Source organism: Coptis chinensis, chromosome 9 (genome assembly GCF_015680905.1).
Source record: "Coptis chinensis isolate HL-2020 chromosome 9, ASM1568090v1, whole genome shotgun sequence".
Classification (NCBI taxonomy): Eukaryota; Viridiplantae; Streptophyta; class Magnoliopsida; order Ranunculales; family Ranunculaceae; genus Coptis; species Coptis chinensis.
Genome location: NC_141464.1, coordinates 83,153,295 through 83,171,948, shown reverse-complemented (window position 1 = coordinate 83,171,948; position 18,654 = coordinate 83,153,295). Strand labels below are relative to the sequence as shown.

The 18,654-nt window shown below is 35.9% G+C and overlaps 2 protein-coding genes across 2 annotated transcripts; one reads left to right on the top strand and one right to left on the bottom strand.

The window, feature by feature from the left end:
- Positions 1 to 3,082: 3,082 nt before the first annotated feature.
- Positions 3,083 to 6,413, bottom strand: LOC147478826 (alpha-glucosidase-like). The gene is made up of 5 exons (XM_086586298.1): positions 6,190 to 6,413; positions 5,238 to 5,902; positions 4,863 to 5,093; positions 4,125 to 4,771; positions 3,083 to 4,047 (listed from the first exon to the last, which is right to left on the bottom strand). Exons 1-5 carry the CDS (start codon positions 6,411 to 6,413, stop codon positions 3,205 to 3,207), a joined length of 2,610 nt encoding a protein of 869 aa, XP_086442424.1. The 3' UTR covers positions 3,083 to 3,204.
- Positions 6,414 to 8,262: 1,849 nt separating this feature from the next.
- On the top strand, positions 8,263 to 18,560 carry ABA3 (molybdenum cofactor sulfurase (LOS5) (ABA3)). The gene is made up of 22 exons (XM_086583221.1): positions 8,263 to 8,492; positions 8,586 to 8,684; positions 8,763 to 8,821; positions 9,264 to 9,424; positions 9,966 to 10,135; positions 10,338 to 10,464; positions 10,845 to 10,950; positions 11,037 to 11,082; positions 11,186 to 11,224; positions 11,305 to 11,461; positions 11,542 to 11,644; positions 12,261 to 12,410; positions 12,932 to 13,009; positions 13,130 to 13,231; positions 14,008 to 14,107; positions 14,393 to 14,479; positions 15,332 to 15,396; positions 15,651 to 15,796; positions 16,455 to 16,687; positions 17,103 to 17,239; positions 17,680 to 17,790; positions 18,205 to 18,560. The coding sequence occupies exons 1-22, from the start codon at positions 8,381 to 8,383 to the stop codon at positions 18,313 to 18,315; spliced, it is 2,499 nt and encodes an 832-aa protein (XP_086439347.1). The 5' UTR covers positions 8,263 to 8,380; the 3' UTR covers positions 18,316 to 18,560.
- The last annotated feature ends 94 nt before the right edge of the window (positions 18,561 to 18,654 follow it).

Here is an 18,654-nt window from a genome sequence, read left to right as displayed (position 1 = left end):
ATATCCTCTTTATAATATTTCTGTTATAGGTACTGCCAATTTTTGCCACGTTTCTATGGTAAATTATTTCCTTATCTCTTTACACTTTGAGGACAAAGCGTTCGATTGTTTCGGGGTGGGATAGAAACATTTACAAAAATTAGGCACTTTTAGGATGTAAATTACGTACTTTTCTTTATAAAATGTTAAAAATCATAAAAATTAGTTAGTTACATAATTTAATTGTGCTATTGAATTATTTCATGAACCCCCCTTATCCCAAATTGTTTGAGGGTGATATATTTAATTTTAGCACATTGTATGTTAACGTATTAAAATTACATATATTAATATCGAAATATTAATGCATAATGTAATTAGGTACCTCAATTTTGTGAAATTCACTATTTCATGGAGCCACGATAGGCATGCTTGATTTGTAAACATATGGTATTATTTTATTTACATTAGAGTCCGCTTATGTCCCAAACACTATTTATTATTTAATGTTATTCCCATAACTGGTGGAACTCATATCGGAGTTGCGTATGTTTTTATTTATTTATATTAGTATAGATTAACCTTCTTTTTCAGGTGCTCCCATTTACAAGCACGTTTATATGGATATGGTACTCTTTATCATTTATTTTTATTCCATACTTTGGGGACAAAGCATGATTATGTTTAGGGGTGGTATAAAAACACGTCGTAAATGTTTAAGCACATATTAGGTTGTATATTACGTATTATTTATCTTATAAAAATTAAAAAAAAAATTAAAAATATAGTTTATGCTATGCACTTTGAGATAATGGTATTGTTCCCTTCTTCATGATGATATTAGTCTAGAAATCTCACATAGTACTTGAATTAGGATTTAAATTTTGAAATTAGATTAATATATAGGTAATAGTCATTGCATCTTTTCATGAACATCGATCTTGCATGAGCATCTATGATTGTACTTGGCAATATTTTTCTGAGACTTAGGTTAGAGTACTTAATACATATCCTGTGAGCATCTAGCCAAAAAACTCATATGAATTAATATCTGAGTGATGACACAAGGGAGAAGTCAATTCCGAGTAGAGAAATCACACATCCACTTGCTTGATCACCATATCATATCCTAAGCGAGAATTTAGGCCTTCTTTGGATCGATATAGCTAAAAATTCATACTTATATGAAATTTATTATCCGCTAGTCTCCCCACTAAGCCTTTCATTAGCCTTTCATTAGCCTTTCCACAAACCACAAATCCTTCACCCAATAAAATAAAATAAAAAATAAAATCATCCTACCTATCTGGATAAGTCTGAGAAATAGGATGAGTGAAGAAAAGATAAGAGAAAAACATGTGTAAACAAAAATTAGTTAGTTGCTTCAGGAAAAAAAAAAATTCCATCCAAAGAAAAGAAAATAAAAGAAAAATAAAATAAAAACTCTAAAAAAATAGAATAAAATGAGTAAAAAAGCCAAAATAAAAAGGCTAAGGATGGAAACAAAGTGTAGAAGCAAAATAAAAACGAAGTTTTCTCTAGTTACATAATATGAAGACCCTATTTTATCAGATTTGTCTTTTTGAATATTCATTTCCTTCATTCTTTAACCAACACCTACGCCCCGTATCACATAATAAAGACATCTAGCTCAATTAGGAATAGGTTGGTGTGATAGTAAGTGGTAGATGTGTTTGATTGACTTCGGTTTTCTTGGATTGTCATTGAGATTATGAGGAAACGTGTGCCCACTGCACACTGGAGTTAGCAAATTTGAGTGGAAAAATCAGAGTGTTATGTGTTTTGATACATTCCTTGTGAGAACCTACGTACTTAGGCACGCTATCCAAAAGTTTCAGAAAAAGATCTGCCACTGCATTTCATAGCATAGTTGTTTATCTTAAGATGATTTGATTATTATGCATATATTAATGTATGAGTTAAATTGATGATCTTTGTTTAATTGCTCGTTAGATGTATAGATATCTGAGATAAATTAGGGGACAATTACTTTTATTTCTTAATCGTTGTAGTATAAATGAAGTTTGTGAGTACTTTCTCTAGAAAACTCTCACGAGGCTATAACTCGTCTACTAGGGAAATCTTATTGGTTTAAGGCCTTATTGCATATAGTCAATGCAGTCCCACTCAGCGAAACGAGAGTAGTTAACATATTTTTGAGAATATTTTTGGCCACTTATTTTAATTTAAGATATTTGCGTAAGGACAAACAAAATGCTGTTTGAGAATAATTTGATAAGAGCCCAAAACTATAGCTTCAACCTTTTAATAGTATTATATTTAGGCCAATAGTACAGTTTCTTGTTGTTCTTCACAGCTTTTACTTCTTTATATATAACTGTGGAATGAGTTACAAGTTAGAAGATAGGCCTTCTCATCCCCACCTCAAGTCACTTTAATTCACTGAGCGTCTGTAGTGGAATCCACATCCAGTAACTTCCCAACTTTTGGTACCAAACTACCACGTTTATATATAGTGACAAGACTTCGTGTACACTTTGAACGTTCAACCGCGTTTAGCGGAGCCTGATCAGAATTTAAGGCTTATATATGGCGAGCCTGAGGGTTTAAGGGGTTAGGACTAAAGTTACCAATTAGGGAAAAAAACATTGAACATGTACTAGGCAAAGAGAAGGTCACATTCCAAGAAGATACAAGATAACAAGCAAAAGAAACACGAAAGTACAATAAACATCTAAAATACTTTAAGTCTCCCAAAAGTCCGAAGGTGTTCTTCTGCCGTGTCTGATCCAAAGCTGTAGTTTTCATTAGCCGTACATACTATGCAACAGCTTCTTAATAAAGTCTTGAAATATATTTATGCATGCCAACACATGATATAGATATGCAATTAAACTTCTACTTAGCCGATATGCTAATTACTTCCCTGCGTAGAAATTAAGGTGCACTTGTGCCTACCATCTCACCCGTATTACAACATTATATGGTAGTCACACACTCACACTGAAACCAACAGGTTTCCTCCAGAGTCCAGACAATTTCTATGATTCAAAAAATATCATCATATTTCGACATTTTCGATATAGTACTTTGAAGTTTGATGGCAATAAAATTGTACGAGTGAAAGCTCAAGAAAGAGGTAGAAAGGTTAACAAAACTGAGAACAATATTTATCCACTTCCAAAAGATTGAAGAGATTTTACAAGTTTATTGTATGTACTAAAAATGATGATTATTTGCTACTTAGTACTTCCGGAACTTTATATCAAACTCTTTTCCAATAGGTATTTTCAGTCCCTCTCCCACTCTAACATCTCCCTCATGTACTTCCATCCTTGAATCATTGTTCAAGTTTGCTTGTGGTGGTGGTTTCATCCCTAGGAAAGTTATCTTCTCTATGATCCACTTCTCATTAGCCATCGCAAATTCTGGATTCACTACTTCTGATTTGAGCTGTACCTCCTGCGAATCAAATTGCCCAAGGGAGAATCTTACTAAAGTCCAGTTTCCACCCTCTTTTCCCATTTCCGGACTCTCTCCATCATCCAAGAATACTTCTCCAGTTGAATTGCCAGTGTTGTTGACTGCCACCACGAGATGGAACATTGTCTCACGGGCTAACTGTGTCGTATTAGCTTCTCCTTGCATGACTAGAATACTACCTTCCCGAACATGCACATTTATAGAGTCTGTTGGAGCATCGAGTTTAACAGAACTTCCATTTTGGACAGTCACTGTCTGTGAGTAGTTGAATAGATTCCACCATTTACCAGCTGGGAAGTACGCGTCTACTGAAACTTCACCTTGCTTCACTACGGGTGACACCAAGACACCTTTGCCGAGCAAAAACTGTGAACTAATGCTATAAGTTCCAACATCCTCAGGAAATGAAAAGAAAAGGGGTCGTGCAATTGGAGTCCCTTTAGTATGTGCCTCGTACATTAATGTGTAAAAGTAGGGAAGTAGTTGGTATCGGAGCCCAAGAACCTTCTTTGCTGATTGAGCAACGGACTCCCATAGATAGAGCTCTTGACGAGATGAATGTATGTCTGAGTGGTCTCTGGAGAAGGGATAGAAAGCCCCTAGCTGCGTTGAAGGACAATTAGTTAAAGCAAATAGTTCATGTAGAAATCTCTGCGAATACCAAGTAACTTATGCTTTACCTGAATCCAGCGTCGGCAAAGCTCCTCATTTGTGTCCCTCATGAAGCCACAAATATCGGCTCCAACCATTGGGATTCCAAACAACCCAGAGTTCAAAATAGCTGGGATCGAGTACTGCAAATCGTCCCATGAGGCGGCATTATCACCAGTCCAGTGCGCTGTGTACTTTCCAGACCCAACAAAAGTCGACCGGGATAGTACGAATGGCCTTTTTTTGGTCACTTCAACTAAAGCTGCATTTGTGGCTTTGGATTCTAAGAAGCCATAGAGATTGTGAACATTATACTCTGTGACGTTACCAAAGTGAAGAGCTGTTGCTGGGACGGTTCTGTCATTGATTGGTCGTTGACCTCCACCACAGTTGATTTTGTAGGGTGGATTATCAAGCGTAGAGTTGGTAGGAGGGGAAGTCATGAAGCTTGCGATTTCATTCATGTCAATCCAGATGCCGTCAAAGGAGATGATCTTCCTGAATTCTGCAATCTCACCAGTCCAGTATGTTGCTACAGACGGCTTTAGGAAATCAGGGAAGTACACTTGCCCTGGCCAGACCTGACCCTGGTAATTACTGCCGTTCGCATTTTTGATGAAGGCATCAGCTTGTATGCCTCGAGTGTACGTGGCATATGTGTCATTTATACCGATACCTGCAGAAATAGTATACATCAATTTTTATAAACTTCAAAAGCTGCAAGGAAGCAGTTGTGCCTGAGTCAAATTTCTTGCAGTTTGTCTTACCAGGATCAACGATAAGCACATATTTCTGTCCACTCTGGTGAAGTCGATCAATGAAGCTCTTCATCTTATCTGCAGGAAAGTTGACGGGATCCAAGGTAAAATCCTTATATTTATCCATGTAGTCTATGTCTGTCCACATAACTTCTAGAGGAATTCCAGCTTTTGCATATCCGGCAACTACATCCTCGAGATCAGACACGTTCTTGTACCCATATCGACACTGGTGAAAACCTATGGATAAAACACCACGATGTATATGTAAGTAATCTAGAATTTTATGTATGTATGCGAGGATGATTGTTAACAAGAAAGACAGACCTCACCCGACTGTACGTGGGACAGAAATGAGAAAAAAAGGGAGTTTGAACAGCTTACCAAAAGACCAGTATGGCATAGGTGCTGGCAAGCCAATTAACTCTGTATATTGCTGCATTACTGATGTTGGCGATGGTCCTGCAAAGAAGTAAAAATCGAGAACACCTCCAATGACCTTATATGTAATCTGAGAACCTTCATAAACGATGTCCATTCCATTGCTGTTAAGCAGGAGAACACCATGTGTTGTACCAGCAGGGACTCTTCCATCAGGGGAAGGTGATCTAACATCTATATAGAATGGATGAGACCCGTATAAATTCACATCAGTACTCAAACTTGGGACATCAGCATTCCAAAATGTGAGAGTCTCGTTAGCAGTCCGAGGAAATGACCTCTTGGTATGCTCTCCTAGACCATAGAGAGATGATCTATTTGCCGGGAGCGACGATGAAACCTGTATATATTGGTCTTTGAATACAAGGGTAGTATTAGTTTCAAAGAGAATGTCACCAGTTGAGCGACGTGAAACAGAGAACTTGAATGCTGTGGCATTGATTGTGAGGAAAAGGTCAGATTCTGGAATGGAGAGGGTGTAGTTTTCTGCCAAGGCTTGATTGTTATATGGACTAAAAATTTTCTTTTGGTGAGGGGTGTGCACTTGACGTGGGAGAACGTCTTCTGGGATTTCCCATCTCTGCTGGGTTGAGTCTGTGATTTTGATCCTCTAAAAAGTGTTTATTTGAAAAACCGATCACTTTTTTCCCAAAATTTGTTTTATCAAAGTAAAACTTGTTTTTGCAAGAACAAGAGATTAATCATTAATGTATTAGCATATATAGCCAAAATATCAATTGGTATGGCTAGTCCTAATTTTCATTCACATCAAAATGTGCAGTGGTATAATTAAGTGAACATTTTCGACGTAAAGCAAACAGTGCCTTGGCTTTTGGTATAGCTACACTTCATGGATAAAACTCTGAATCAAAATGTGATTACTTAAGTTTCATACCTGGCTACAAGAGTGAGATTCTGAATATCAGGGCCATATACAGATGAACTATTTGTAACTCCAAGAATGGCTGTTAAAGACTTTCCTGATGGATCATTGGTGACTGATCTGACTTGATAGCCATACCCAATGACTTCTTCTCCTTCTCCACTTGATAAAGTGAAGAATAAAGACAGCAATGAGTAGAATACAATAATAAGATGATGGTAACCCTTTGTTCTCATTATTTTTTCTTTAATCCAAGCCACACAGTCTTGTGTTTGTCTTCACAGTTCATTTGTAGATGAATTATGAGATATAAGTGGTAATTTCTTTTGATCTTATCGCCACACCTGGCAGAATGAATGCACATACACTAACTTCAGTAACTTTTGATACCAACGTTCAAATTGGCAAGAAAACTTTACAGATATTGATGGGATTTTTTTTAAAAAAAAAAAGTCAACTGAATTTTTTTGCTTATGTTGGGAGCATATCTAGTAATTGTACAGTTGTACACTGAAAAACTATTGTGGCAACATGCATGTAGATATCCTGGGTATCTAAAGTCGTACACTAAAATATTTTTGCATGCAGGTTTCTTAGATGTTACAGGGATGTAAATGGGGCGGGTCGGGGCGGGTTTGCCATCCCCATCCCCGACTTCGATTTTATTCCCCATACCCGCCCCAATCCCCACTTGAGAATAGTTGGAGATTCCCCATCCCCGCCGTATGGGTACCGGGTCCCCATACCCGCCCCATTCTCCATTAACCTACTTTGACAAAAAATAAAAATAAAAATAAAAAAATCATGATTTGTACTCATCATACTCACCTAACTAAGTAATTGTACTCAAAAAATTTAGATCATTTAATAAAAACTAATAAGCTTTCACAATAGTCTAAGTAGTAAATTGAATTTGCAAACACAAAAACTATATTCTAACTCAATAATATCTAAGTCTAAGTATCTAACCAATAATATATTTTTTATAGCATAAAGTGGTTTCGGTCTAGTGGTTTGAGGGTTACTTTTCCATTAGAGGGGTCGGGTCGGGTCGGGGACCCCCTTCCCCGTACCCGCCGCATCCCCGCTTAAGACCAGTCGGGTATTCCCCGTACCCGCCCCCATACCCATTTAGTGCCCCCCATACCCGCCCCATTAGGGTCGGATCCCCATGGAGCCCCGTACCCATGGGTAATATTTACATCCCTAGATGTTAGTTGTGTCAACAATAATCCAGAGTAACATATCCTGGGGGATTTAAAAGTCGATTTCTAAAACTTGCACGCTGAAAAAATGTTCACTGATTTTCTTTTTCATCGAATTATTGTCCATACTGCGACAACTAATAACTAGCTCGATTTCACATATATTTTCATGTCTTCATGATGATTTTGTTTAAGCTCAAAAAGGAATAAAATACAATAATTCAACAATAAAAAATGAATCAGTGATTATTAGTATAAGATTAGTGTATACTAATCAAGTGAGCGGAGCGAACGTTCTAGGCCCGGGGGGTTATGTGGCCAAAATGTTTTTGGTTGGTTTCTGTCTGTCCTCATCTTCATCTTCCTCTGCCTCTCTCTCTACGCCCTTTCAATCTCTCTCTCTCCACTCTCCACTCTCCACGCCTTCCTCTCCCTCTCCCTCTCCACTCTCCACACCTTCCTCTCCCTCTCCCTCCTCCCTCTCCACCTCCAATTCTGCTTCTCAGCCCCTCTTGCGCGATAGATATACTAGTCAGCCAGTGGCGAGGGGGGTATGTGGCCAAAATGTCATTTGGTTGGTTTCTGTCTGTCCTCATCTCTTCTCTCCGACAGTAACTCCTCCCTCTCTCTCTCCACTCTCCACGCCCTTTCAATCTCTCCTTCTCCACTCTCTATTCCTCTTTCTCTTTCTCCATGCCCTTCCAATTCTCTGCTCAGGCCCCACTGCTATATAGCATACTTAGTAGGGTATGACTTATCTTAGTAAGTGGGCCTATATAAAAAAAAATGGGCCATAGGGGCCCAGTGGGCCTGTATATGCCTATCAAGAAAGATTCCACCATAACCAACTTATATAAAATAAGAAAAACAGATTCTTCCTGTTTCATTTTACAGTTAAACTGAACTCTTGTTTTTTTTTTGGTCTCTTTCCTTCCCGCCATCAAAAAAATTTTCTTCATTTACAACAAAAACAGCTGAAAATTTTCACAAATTTCAACATGAATGAAGAAAAGATTAGATTTTTAGAACAATTTGGTGAAAATTATGGATACCCAAATGCTCCAAAAAACATTGATGAAATTCGAGCTACTGAATTCAAGAGATTACAAGGTTTGGTTTTTGTTAGTTACTTTATAATCAAGTTTTAATATAATTTACTGATTATTATATTTTTAATTGGTTTTAATGATTTTGAGTTTGTAGGGCTTGTTTATTTGGATCATGCTGGAGCTACTTTGTATTCTGAGCTTCAAATGGAATCTGTTCTTAAAGATTTAACCTCAAATGTTTATGCCAATCCTCGTATCCATTTTTTTATTATTCCATGCCTTGTTTTTATTCCATGTAATAGAGATTTCCTTAGCAATTGAAATTATTTAGATAGCCAGAGTGATGCTGGTTTTGCTACTTGTGAGATTGTAAGGGCAGCTCGACAACAGGTAATTTAGTTTGCGGTTCAATTGTTATTTTTTATGGTCTTAGTTTGAACTTTATATTAAGTTTTCATGAGAATATGTAAACTGTGAATGCTGATAATGTTTGCCACATGGACAATTGGATGAGATAAAACTATGTGACTTGTGGAAACTCTGTTCGGGCCACTATGGGAAAGTTAGTATTTGTATTCACCACTACAATAATAAACACTGGTGTTATTTGAAAGATTTAGGTACAAAGTGTTGGTAAAGTTTTCTTGGATTAGTGAAAATGTTGCAGTTGGAAGTTTTTCTAATGAAAATAATTAATTTATGAAAGTTGTCGACTAGATAGTAGAATGCAATACTCTTTTATCCTTTTGTATATGATGAGTTTTTGTGTATTGTTGGTTACCTACGAATTCATCAAAAACGCAGTCGGCAATTTTTTGCTTTATGTGTGCAGGTTCTTGATTATTGTAATGCATCCCCAAAAGACTATAAGTGCATATTCACTTCCGGGGCCACATCGGCACTAAAGTTAGTTGGGGAGGCTTTCCCTTGGAGTGAAGAGAGCTGTTTCATGTACACGATGGAAAATCACAATAGTGTCCTTGGGATCAGAGAGTATCCTACAATTATAGTATTGTGTAACAATTGACACTCTGCTACTTGAGGTTACTGATAGCTTTCCAAATGATACATTTTTCCATAGTATACTTGTTTATCGTGTGTGTAGTGCATACAAATTCATATTTGTCAACTGATTTGGAGAGGCCATCTCATTAGTTTGATTCTCATTCATAAGCTACACAGTGATTTCACGTTACAATGCTTTTTTGTGAGGCAATAACAGAACAGCAATTAAATTCACTGTTTTTTTTTCTTTTGATTTCTTGTTTTTGACCTGCCTTCTTTGACCGTGTTTCTTTTTTTTTTTCCTTATTGTTATTATTATTTTAAATTTTCTTTTTGAAACACATGGTCTAATTGTTATGATTGTCGTGGATCACTTCTTGGTGTAGTGGCCCTTGCTTGTTTTATTGTTGAAAGGCACCCCACCCCACCCCACACACACAAACACACAAATAAATAAATAATAAAAACTACAAAATCATATAATATATTATGAATGTGTCTTTTGTGTTTTACCTTCATGAATATCTAGATATCCTCTCGACAAAGGAGCTATGGCTTGTGCAGTAGATATTGAAGCATATGAAAATTCTAATGAGCTAGGAAGAAGCAACTTATCATCTATCAGAATTACACAACACCCCGTGCAAAGAAGAAGTGCACCAAGGTTTTCCGGAGAAAAGTCCAAATCTAATTCATTAGGTATGTTACCCATATTGTTTTTATGTTCAGAAATTGTTGATTTTGAATTTTGAAATAGAAGAGACCTTATCATAGTTGTATGCGTGGGTGAATTATGGTTTTGAATGTGGGTTTCCATGGAAATTCAATACTTCCAATTATTGAATTATTTTTCATAAACCATATCTTACTTCAACTTGCTTCTATGTTTTGTTGGCTGCAGATACTTCTTGCAACTTATTTGCCTTTCCTTCAGAATGTAACTTTTCTGGTAGGAAATTTGATCTTGAATTGGTGAATATGGTCAAGAAAAATTCAGAAGGATTTTTGGAAGGCTTATCAAACGGCAGGTATCAAAGTTCAATTTTTTTTTTTTTTTTTTTTTTCTTAATAAATAGTTTCTCATTTCAGTTTTCTTGTTTCCCACGTTGAACACGAGTAGTTTTCGTAAATCTATTTGTGATGGCTTTACTTTCAAACTAAGTTACATTGACACGGGTAAGTGTATCCATATCCGACATGGACACGAAGTATCTGACACGGCAAAGTAATATATGTGCGTGTGTTGTGTCTGACACTGATATGTAGACACGTATCCGACACGGATTTTTTTGGAATATGGCGTGTCCATGTAACTGAGCTTTCAAACTAGTTCTTTTACTTCAATTTTAATTTGGGTGCTCATTAAATTTCGAAAAGTCTATCCACAATTTTCTTTTTGTGTTGGAAGTAGAGGGCGCTGGATGGTCTTGATTGATGCTGCAAAAGGATGTGCTACACAGCCACCAGATCTGGTGAAGTACCCGGCTGACTTTGTTGTCATCTCATTCTATAAGGTACCTACTTGCACATTTGTTTAAGTTACTTTGTGTGTTTCCTCATATGTTTGGATACATTTTATTCTCTTCTTGCTCTTTCTAAGATATTCGGCTATCCAACTGGACTTGGTGCTCTAATTGTTCGATCAGGTATAGAAGTTTTGGACGTTTTTCTACTTTCCCATTTTATGTTTTCCTTGGACTTTCGATGTTTTTGACATTCTCATACGTTCTTTATCAATGAAATTTACAGAAGCTGCCCAGTTACTAAAGAAGACATATTTCAGTGGAGGTTGGTAGTTTGTTTTCCTTTTGGTATGTTATATATATCTAGTATTACAACTAGTTGGCTCACCTGTTTGATTGTTTCAGGCACAGTAGCTGCATCCATTGCTGACATTGATTTCTTTAAAAGAAGGGAAAGTGTTGAAGAATCATTTGAGGATGGCACCCTATCATTCCTGAACATAGCTTCCATCCACCATGGGTTCAAGATTATCAACACTTTAACTATAGCAGCAATAACTAGGTATATGGATAATTTAATTATCTCTTTTAACTCTAAACATATAAGTGTCTAACACATGTTTTGGTACCATTTTTTTCAAGGCATACAACGTGTATTGCTACTTATGTGAGAAATGCTCTTTTAGCCATGAGGCATGAAAATGGATCTTTCGTTTCCGTAGTTTATGGAGGAGATGCTGCAAAGGTTCGTTTCTTAATGGAGAACTGGGTAAATACATTTATTTTCAATATTTAAATTGTTTCCCTTCCGAAGTAGTGTTGACCCTCGTGGAAATCTAGATCTTATTTTCAAGCAATACACGGTAAATTTCTGAGTTCGAGATGAAGTTAGTGATATATTGAATGATATTATTTACTAACTAATTCTTTTGAGTTTGTTTGCCATTTGGAATGCATCTGAGCTTTGTTAGGATTCGAGTCTGTACTTTGTCATCTCTGGCCGTGTAAAGAATAATTGTATCTAGTGCTTCATATATTTTATATTACCATTTGAGTCAATAAATGTATACAGACACCGGTATTTTCTTTATCAGATTAGCCTAAAATTAGTTCAGTATAGGTATAGACTCAACAATAGATTTTTTTTTTTGTTTTTTTTGTTTTTTTTTTAATGTTTTTATGATGTAAACCCTACTATTTTTCCATATAAAGATGTGTGAGAGAAGGCTGAAACTAATTAAGGCAGTATAGTATACTCTTTTCTCTCTTTTTCACCAGACTTTTTTCTACATCTCAGCCAATAATATAATTTTACTGAATAGAATTTCAAGGTATACTATTTTTTTTGCAAAACTATTTAGAAATTCTGTCATCTGGTGGGTATTTCTTGCAGATACCGTCCATGTGAATTTGGTCCAACAGTAGCATTTAATTTGAAACGCCCAGATGGCACTTGGTTTGGATATCGTGAGGTCGAAAAGCTAGCTTCATTATCTGGAATCCAGTTGCGGGTAAGAATTATAAATGCAATCATTCTATACTTTTTTGTATAGGTTGATGTCCAAACTACCCCTCCTCCCCCCAGACAGAATAAAAACAAAAGGAGAAAAGAAAAAACTACAGAAACCAATCAGGGATCAGGATTTCTCTTCAAAAGGAAGCTCCGAGCGAGAGTTCTTGTCTGTTGGGTTTTTTTTTTTCTTTGCGATCCTGTAAACCAAATTGACAACATAGTGAGCTCAAAAGCCGTTATACATGCAACATGCAAGATGAATGATTAAGAGATGTATTATTTACCTCATCATATTCTTTGCGTACCAAATTGGAATCATAAACAAAATATCAGTATATGGTGTCACTTTGGAGGTTACAAAACATACAATTCAATATTTAGTTTTTTTTTTAAAAATAGCTGAAATAAATTTTCACAGACGGACATACTTAACCAGATGAATGCACGAGAAAATTGTGAACTAGTTTTGTTGTATACTCAATGCCATACCCTTGAAAAATATTTCACTGCTTTTTGTAGACCGGATGCTTTTGTAACCCGGGTGCATGCTCCAAATATCTTGGTTTATCTCATTGGGATCTTCTTTCAAACATCGAGGTAGTCATTACTCATATCCTACTTCATCCTATTTTATACATGGCAGTGATTGTGGTTTGGTTAAATTTAGAAGTAAAGGCGTGCAGTATACTCTTATTTGTTTATATTTTTTAATTCTAGGCTGGCCATGTTTGCTGGGACGATCATGACATTGTATGTGGAAAGCCAACTGGTGCTGTCAGAATATCCTTTGGTTATATGTCAACATTTGAAGATGCCAAGGTAAAACTTCCGTAACTTCTTACATTTGTATTGCATAAATCATATAAGCACAGACATTTTTCTCCCCCCACACTTTCACACTTTTTAATACCTTTAATATACTCATCCTTCGTATATGTTGCAAAATAACTTATTTTATCATTTTTATGTAATCTTGAATAAGATGCAAACCTCTAGGAAATTGGTCTACATTACTGAAATGAAATGAACCTGTTATTTGTGCTCTTGTGTTTTCTATCTTGTGTATTCAGGGTTAGAATTAGCATACGCTTGATCCTCCTAATGTCAATATTGCTGCTTCTTTTGAAACTTTTCACGTTAAGTCTGCAATAAAGTCCTAGTTTTAAAATTTGAGCAATTACCCTTACTAGTGTTAAAAAGAAATGTTTCCCACATGATTGTATTTGAAGTTTCGAACTTAAATTTACTAGAAACCAGAACATGTGAATAACTAAAATTTTCAACTTGGAATATGCTGAATATTTTCCGACTTTAGACACATAGTTGAGCTCAATATTATGTCTTAAGCAGTTTTACGCTCATTAGTGTTTCTTATGGTTGGATGATGTTAATATAACTTATTGATTATAGTAGTTTCAACTTTCAAGAGTTTATGAGGAGAGTTATTTCTACTTATTTGTTGTTTCTTTTTTCCAACTTTTGTACTGAAGATATTATCTCGTCAGTTTTGTCCTTTTTCGCAAATACTTCTAACGCTCTTTTGCAAGGAAAGCCAAACATTGTCAAACTAATATTGTTACACGTCTCATTTATAGGAATTTATCAACTTCATAGTCAAATCTTTTGTGCCATTCCGAAAACCAGTTGAAGATATATGTTTATCGGCAAACAAGTTAATCAATAACTCAACCAAAAGTAAGTTTATTAATCCTGATCCGCTATGACTTGATCAGGAGCAATTCAGCTAGTTTAGTATCTATTTTACTTGCTGATGTTGATAATGATTTTTGTTCTATATGTCCAATTCTTCAATTGTGGTTCTTTTACTTTCTTACAACCAATCATCAGGGTTTTCATTGACACTTACGGTAGCCTTTTGGATTTAGTGTTAGAAGACTTGGTTACTTAATTCTTTGTTGCCACACTTTAGCGTAATCTTCATTTTGTGCATATTCAGGCCTAATGAATGCCCCACGACAGCAGGTGTTTATCTGAAATCCATCACGGTGTACCCTATTAAATCATGTGGAGGTTTCAGTGTAAATTGTTGGCCTCTGAGTCCTTCAGGTACCTTTATTTATGCTGTACCTTGGATAATTTTTTTAACAGTAATGGGATTTTTAATTGGGGGAGTTATTGCACTGCTCATTTTCACACTTTATTTTTCGTATTCTAAACTGTACTAACTGACTGTATATTTCAACTTGAAAATGAAAAATTATAGCAATGTTGTGTCCGTAACCAGTAAGAAATCACCTATAGTTTAATCTTATATTGATTGTATAACATGTATGTCCAAGCCCCCCTTACGAGGAAAGGAGTAGGTTATGTGGTCAAAACATTTATATGATACAACCGTATATAAGTTGGTATTGGATTGTTTTGTACTTATATTGATTTATTAGAAGACCGATTGAGGATTAAACTTTCAAATGGACAGCTTTCAAATAGGAGACACAGAACCTGTTGTTCTCCTGACTCCTAATAATTCTGAGTGACGGATTCATATCTTCTGTAGTTTTTCAAATCATTGTAGGACTCTAATAGACATAAATGCATTTACATAGGCAGGGCACCACAATTGGCACCGTTGGACAGTGTTTGACTACATTTTATGTCAATAAGGATTTTTAGCAATATCTTTTGGTAAGAAGATGACTGAATAGTGGATCTAGCAGACTCAGTGGCAGGATTTCTTATGAATAGTGCATGAGCCATCAAGTAGCAAAGCTGTAATAAGTCATGTCCATAAACAACATCAAAATCTCATCCTAGATGTCTTGCATCAGTTGTGCCTAACTTTGTCTCCGAATTGCACAACAGTTCATTAGGCATCTCATTTCAACAGTCTCTAGGAACTTTATTTTTGAAATATTTATGAACAATGGATAGATTTTGTAATTTTAAATGTTTGAACAGGGTTACTTCATGATCGTGAGTGGCTTCTAAAGTGTCCAAGTGGTGAAGTTCTTACACAGAAGAAGGTAACATGTCTAATATGCTCATAAACAATCAACTGTAGTGTCGCTCATGACAATCAGATATTCCCATCTAATCCAGAACCAGGCGCCATCGTAGCATTTTCCAAAGGGAATGAACCCTTAAAACCACTATCTGATGATTAGGGAGTAGAATAGTAAAGTTGTTATTATTATGTTCACTTCAGCTATTAAAACAGATTTTCCCTAAAAGTTAGAAATAATGGGCTGTCTCAAGTGAGTTTTATTTTGTTTTGCAGGTTCCAGAAATGTGTCTCATTAGTACGTCTCTTGATCTCTCTCGGGGAATAATATTTGTGGAGTCTCCGCGTTGTGAGAAAAAATTGCAGATTAATCTTGCACAGTGTGATGGTTCCAAGGAGGAAATCTTAGTACAATCCCAAAGGTACACATGAAGAAATTTGTCTTGCAATGTTTACATGCTAATTACTCTTTACTCGGCCATCAGCCGAAGTTAATCTTTGCAGTAGATGTGAATGAGTTAACTTCCTTAGGAGCATCAACTAAGTTGAGTTTTGCTGCAGATGTCTGTGTTTTCTTGTTGAACTAATTGACAGAGAAGTATTAATCGTAAGGGAGAGAAAATCAGAAGTTAAAAATATTGGAAAAACCATCAAAGAGGTATAACAGTTGGTAGAAAGACCTACAATAAGAAAAGTACCAATGTTTCTGCAGATAAAGAGTCTTTTATGAGTTGACTGGGTTTTTAATGTTCTCATCTTTTTTATTCTTTCATTTGTTATGTTTCCTTTTACCAATTGTATTGTAGGGCATCACATCCTACTTTTTCATTTAAGTAAAATCTATACTTTGTGATGTGAGTAATAAAGAAAAAAGGTACAGGTGTACTAGTAACAAAAGAAACCAGATAAAGTAACCTAAGCCAGTGATTCGAGAACTCTCGCTAAATTACAACTCTACCATGTGCATAAGCTATAACTACTATGGACGCGACATTTTCCAAATATAAGATAGTTGTTCTTTGTACAAGTAATAGTAGATTTCATTGTGCGTAAGTAATTTTATCTTCTGCTTTAAACCAGGTATGAAGTGCAGGGTTATGATAGTGACGTCAACCTTTGGTTTTCCAGTGCCACCTCTCGTCCCTGCTATTTATTAAGATGTTTTGCCTCTCAGTTATTCTGTTCGGTGAACAAAAATGGCAGTGTTGGCATGTGCAGAGATGTCAAGAGCCAATTGAATTTTGTCAATGAAGCTCAGTTCTTACTAATATCCGAGGAGAGCATCTCGGACTTGAACACAAGGTTAAGCTCAAGTATGTTTAGTAGTCGCATCCTTTTTACGTTGGTTACAATTTCCCTACTTTCTATTACTATTAATCAATTAGAATGGAAAAGGAAGACTTTTCTAGACCCTTATATTACAGATACTGGGGAAGTAACACTGTACATTTTTTATTTATTAATATTTTTATTATTATTATTATTGAATTCCAGTTCAGAACGACACACATGAACTTACAAACTTACTCTTGGGTCCTGCCCCTGGAAAAGGACATGGAAACATTTTCTATTTCCTTATTTTTTTGATAATGATGACCACCATGCATCACTTCAGAATTTTAACAAACATAATCCACTGGTTATATCATCTTGTGGTTTTGTTGCTTCTATTCTCTTAAAATTTTTGTTTCTTTACGTTAATGTGTTCATACGTTTTATTTGCTGAAGATGAACAAAACGGTTTCCATGATGAGCCAATTCATGTTAATCCCATGAGGTTTCGACCCAACCTTGTTATTTCTGGAGCAGACCCATATGAGGAAGATAATTGGAGAAGTCTTACCATTGGCAAGGCACAATTTACGGTAATCTCTCAGACAAGATATTATTTAAATATTGCATGGTAGGAAGTTGGAGGTGTAATTTTTGATTAAGAAAAATAATAAGTCTGAGCAACTTTACAGATAAAAATTTTGTGCTTAGAAACTCTTGACACCTATGAGGCTGTCCAAGATATTTTTGCGATGTCATAGTAGTTACAGTAGCAGGTCAAGTATATCTTAGTTATAAGTTTAGCACTACTAAATGTCTAAATGCCTTGAGTTGATTTTGGTTGAGTTTTGAGTTGTCCCCAGGCGTAATAAAATACCCAGAATGCACCTTTGGGATATGGAAGTTATACTATTGCTTCAGCACCAAACATTCATCATATTTATATTATTGTTGTATTCCCAATGAAACTGATCTTCCTAATGATGTGTTTTGTTGCAATTGTATCGGATCCTTCTTTCCCTTCAATTTGCAGTCTTTTGGTGGATGCAACAGATGCCAGATTATAAATCTCGACCACCTTAATGGACAAGTGAAGAAGTCAAAAGAACCTTTGGCAACTTTAGCATCATTTCGGCGAGTGAAGGTCTATAGATATTATTTTCGACAAATTTTATTATTTTCTAATGGAATCCTCTGAAATGGTGTTCCGTTTTACTCAAAGAGCACTTGACATGATGGATACGGTTTGACTGATTTGGGGACCATGTATGGTCTTTCTCTGGAAAATACACCAAATGCAAATATATAATGTTATGCTGTTGAAAGCAGGTCTGGTGTTTTCTTCAGAGGACCTTTCAGGTTCACCAATCAGCCAACCTGTCTTCTAAATGAAGGGCTCCTCAGTATCCTTGGAGAGGCAGGAAACAAGGGACTGGGAAATTGCTTTCCTTCGTCCTGGTTCCAGGCACAAGAGCTATGCACATTGTCAAGTCCATTTAGCATCTTTTTTTAGGTTTTCTGTGAATGATACTTGATATAAATTCTTCCGTGGAAACAGGGAAAGATTCTATTTGGGATCTTGCTGAGATATGATAAATCTGATGATGTGCGAGAATCTGAAGATCATTTGCCAGAGCTTCAAGTGGGACAAAGAATATACCCATGCTAAATCAGCTATGCAGTTGCATTCTTTAAAGTAGATTTTCAGAGTTCGTCAAATGGATTGAGCCCTCTGCAAGACTACCTACGACTCATACATGTCCATTATTAATTGCCCTGTTGAGTTTGTACAATAGAGAGAAAGAAAGAAAATAGAATTTAGATGAAAAGATATCTATGTTCTCCATATTTGTATTGAAGTTGTATACCAACAGTAATAATGATCAATGTAATTAGAAATTTGATCCTTGAAAATCTTTGTTGTTCGAATGCACCATTTTAGATTTCTATGCCGATTCATCATCAATCTACAAGACAGGAGCTCTAGTTCATAGAATTCTTCCATCAA

Excerpts from the sequence above, each read along its gene's own strand:
- LOC147478826 (XM_086586298.1), bottom strand. The coding sequence starts at position 6,413 with ATGAGAACAAAGGGTTACCATCATCTTATTATTGTATTCTACTCATTG. Across the intron at positions 5,094-5,237 it reads TATGCCATACTGGTCTTTTG|GTTTTCACCAGTGTCGATAT; the intron begins GTAAGCTGTTCA and ends TTTTATCCATAG. Across the intron at positions 4,772-4,862 it reads TGTGCTTATCGTTGATCCTG|GTATCGGTATAAATGACACA; the intron begins GTAAGACAAACT and ends CTATTTCTGCAG.
- ABA3 (XM_086583221.1), top strand. The coding sequence starts at position 8,381 with ATGAATGAAGAAAAGATTAGATTTTTAGAACAATTTGGTGAAAATTAT. Across the intron at positions 10,465-10,844 it reads GAAGGCTTATCAAACGGCAG|TAGAGGGCGCTGGATGGTCT; the intron begins GTATCAAAGTTC and ends TTGTGTTGGAAG. Across the intron at positions 11,462-11,541 it reads ACTATAGCAGCAATAACTAG|GCATACAACGTGTATTGCTA; the intron begins GTATATGGATAA and ends ATTTTTTTCAAG.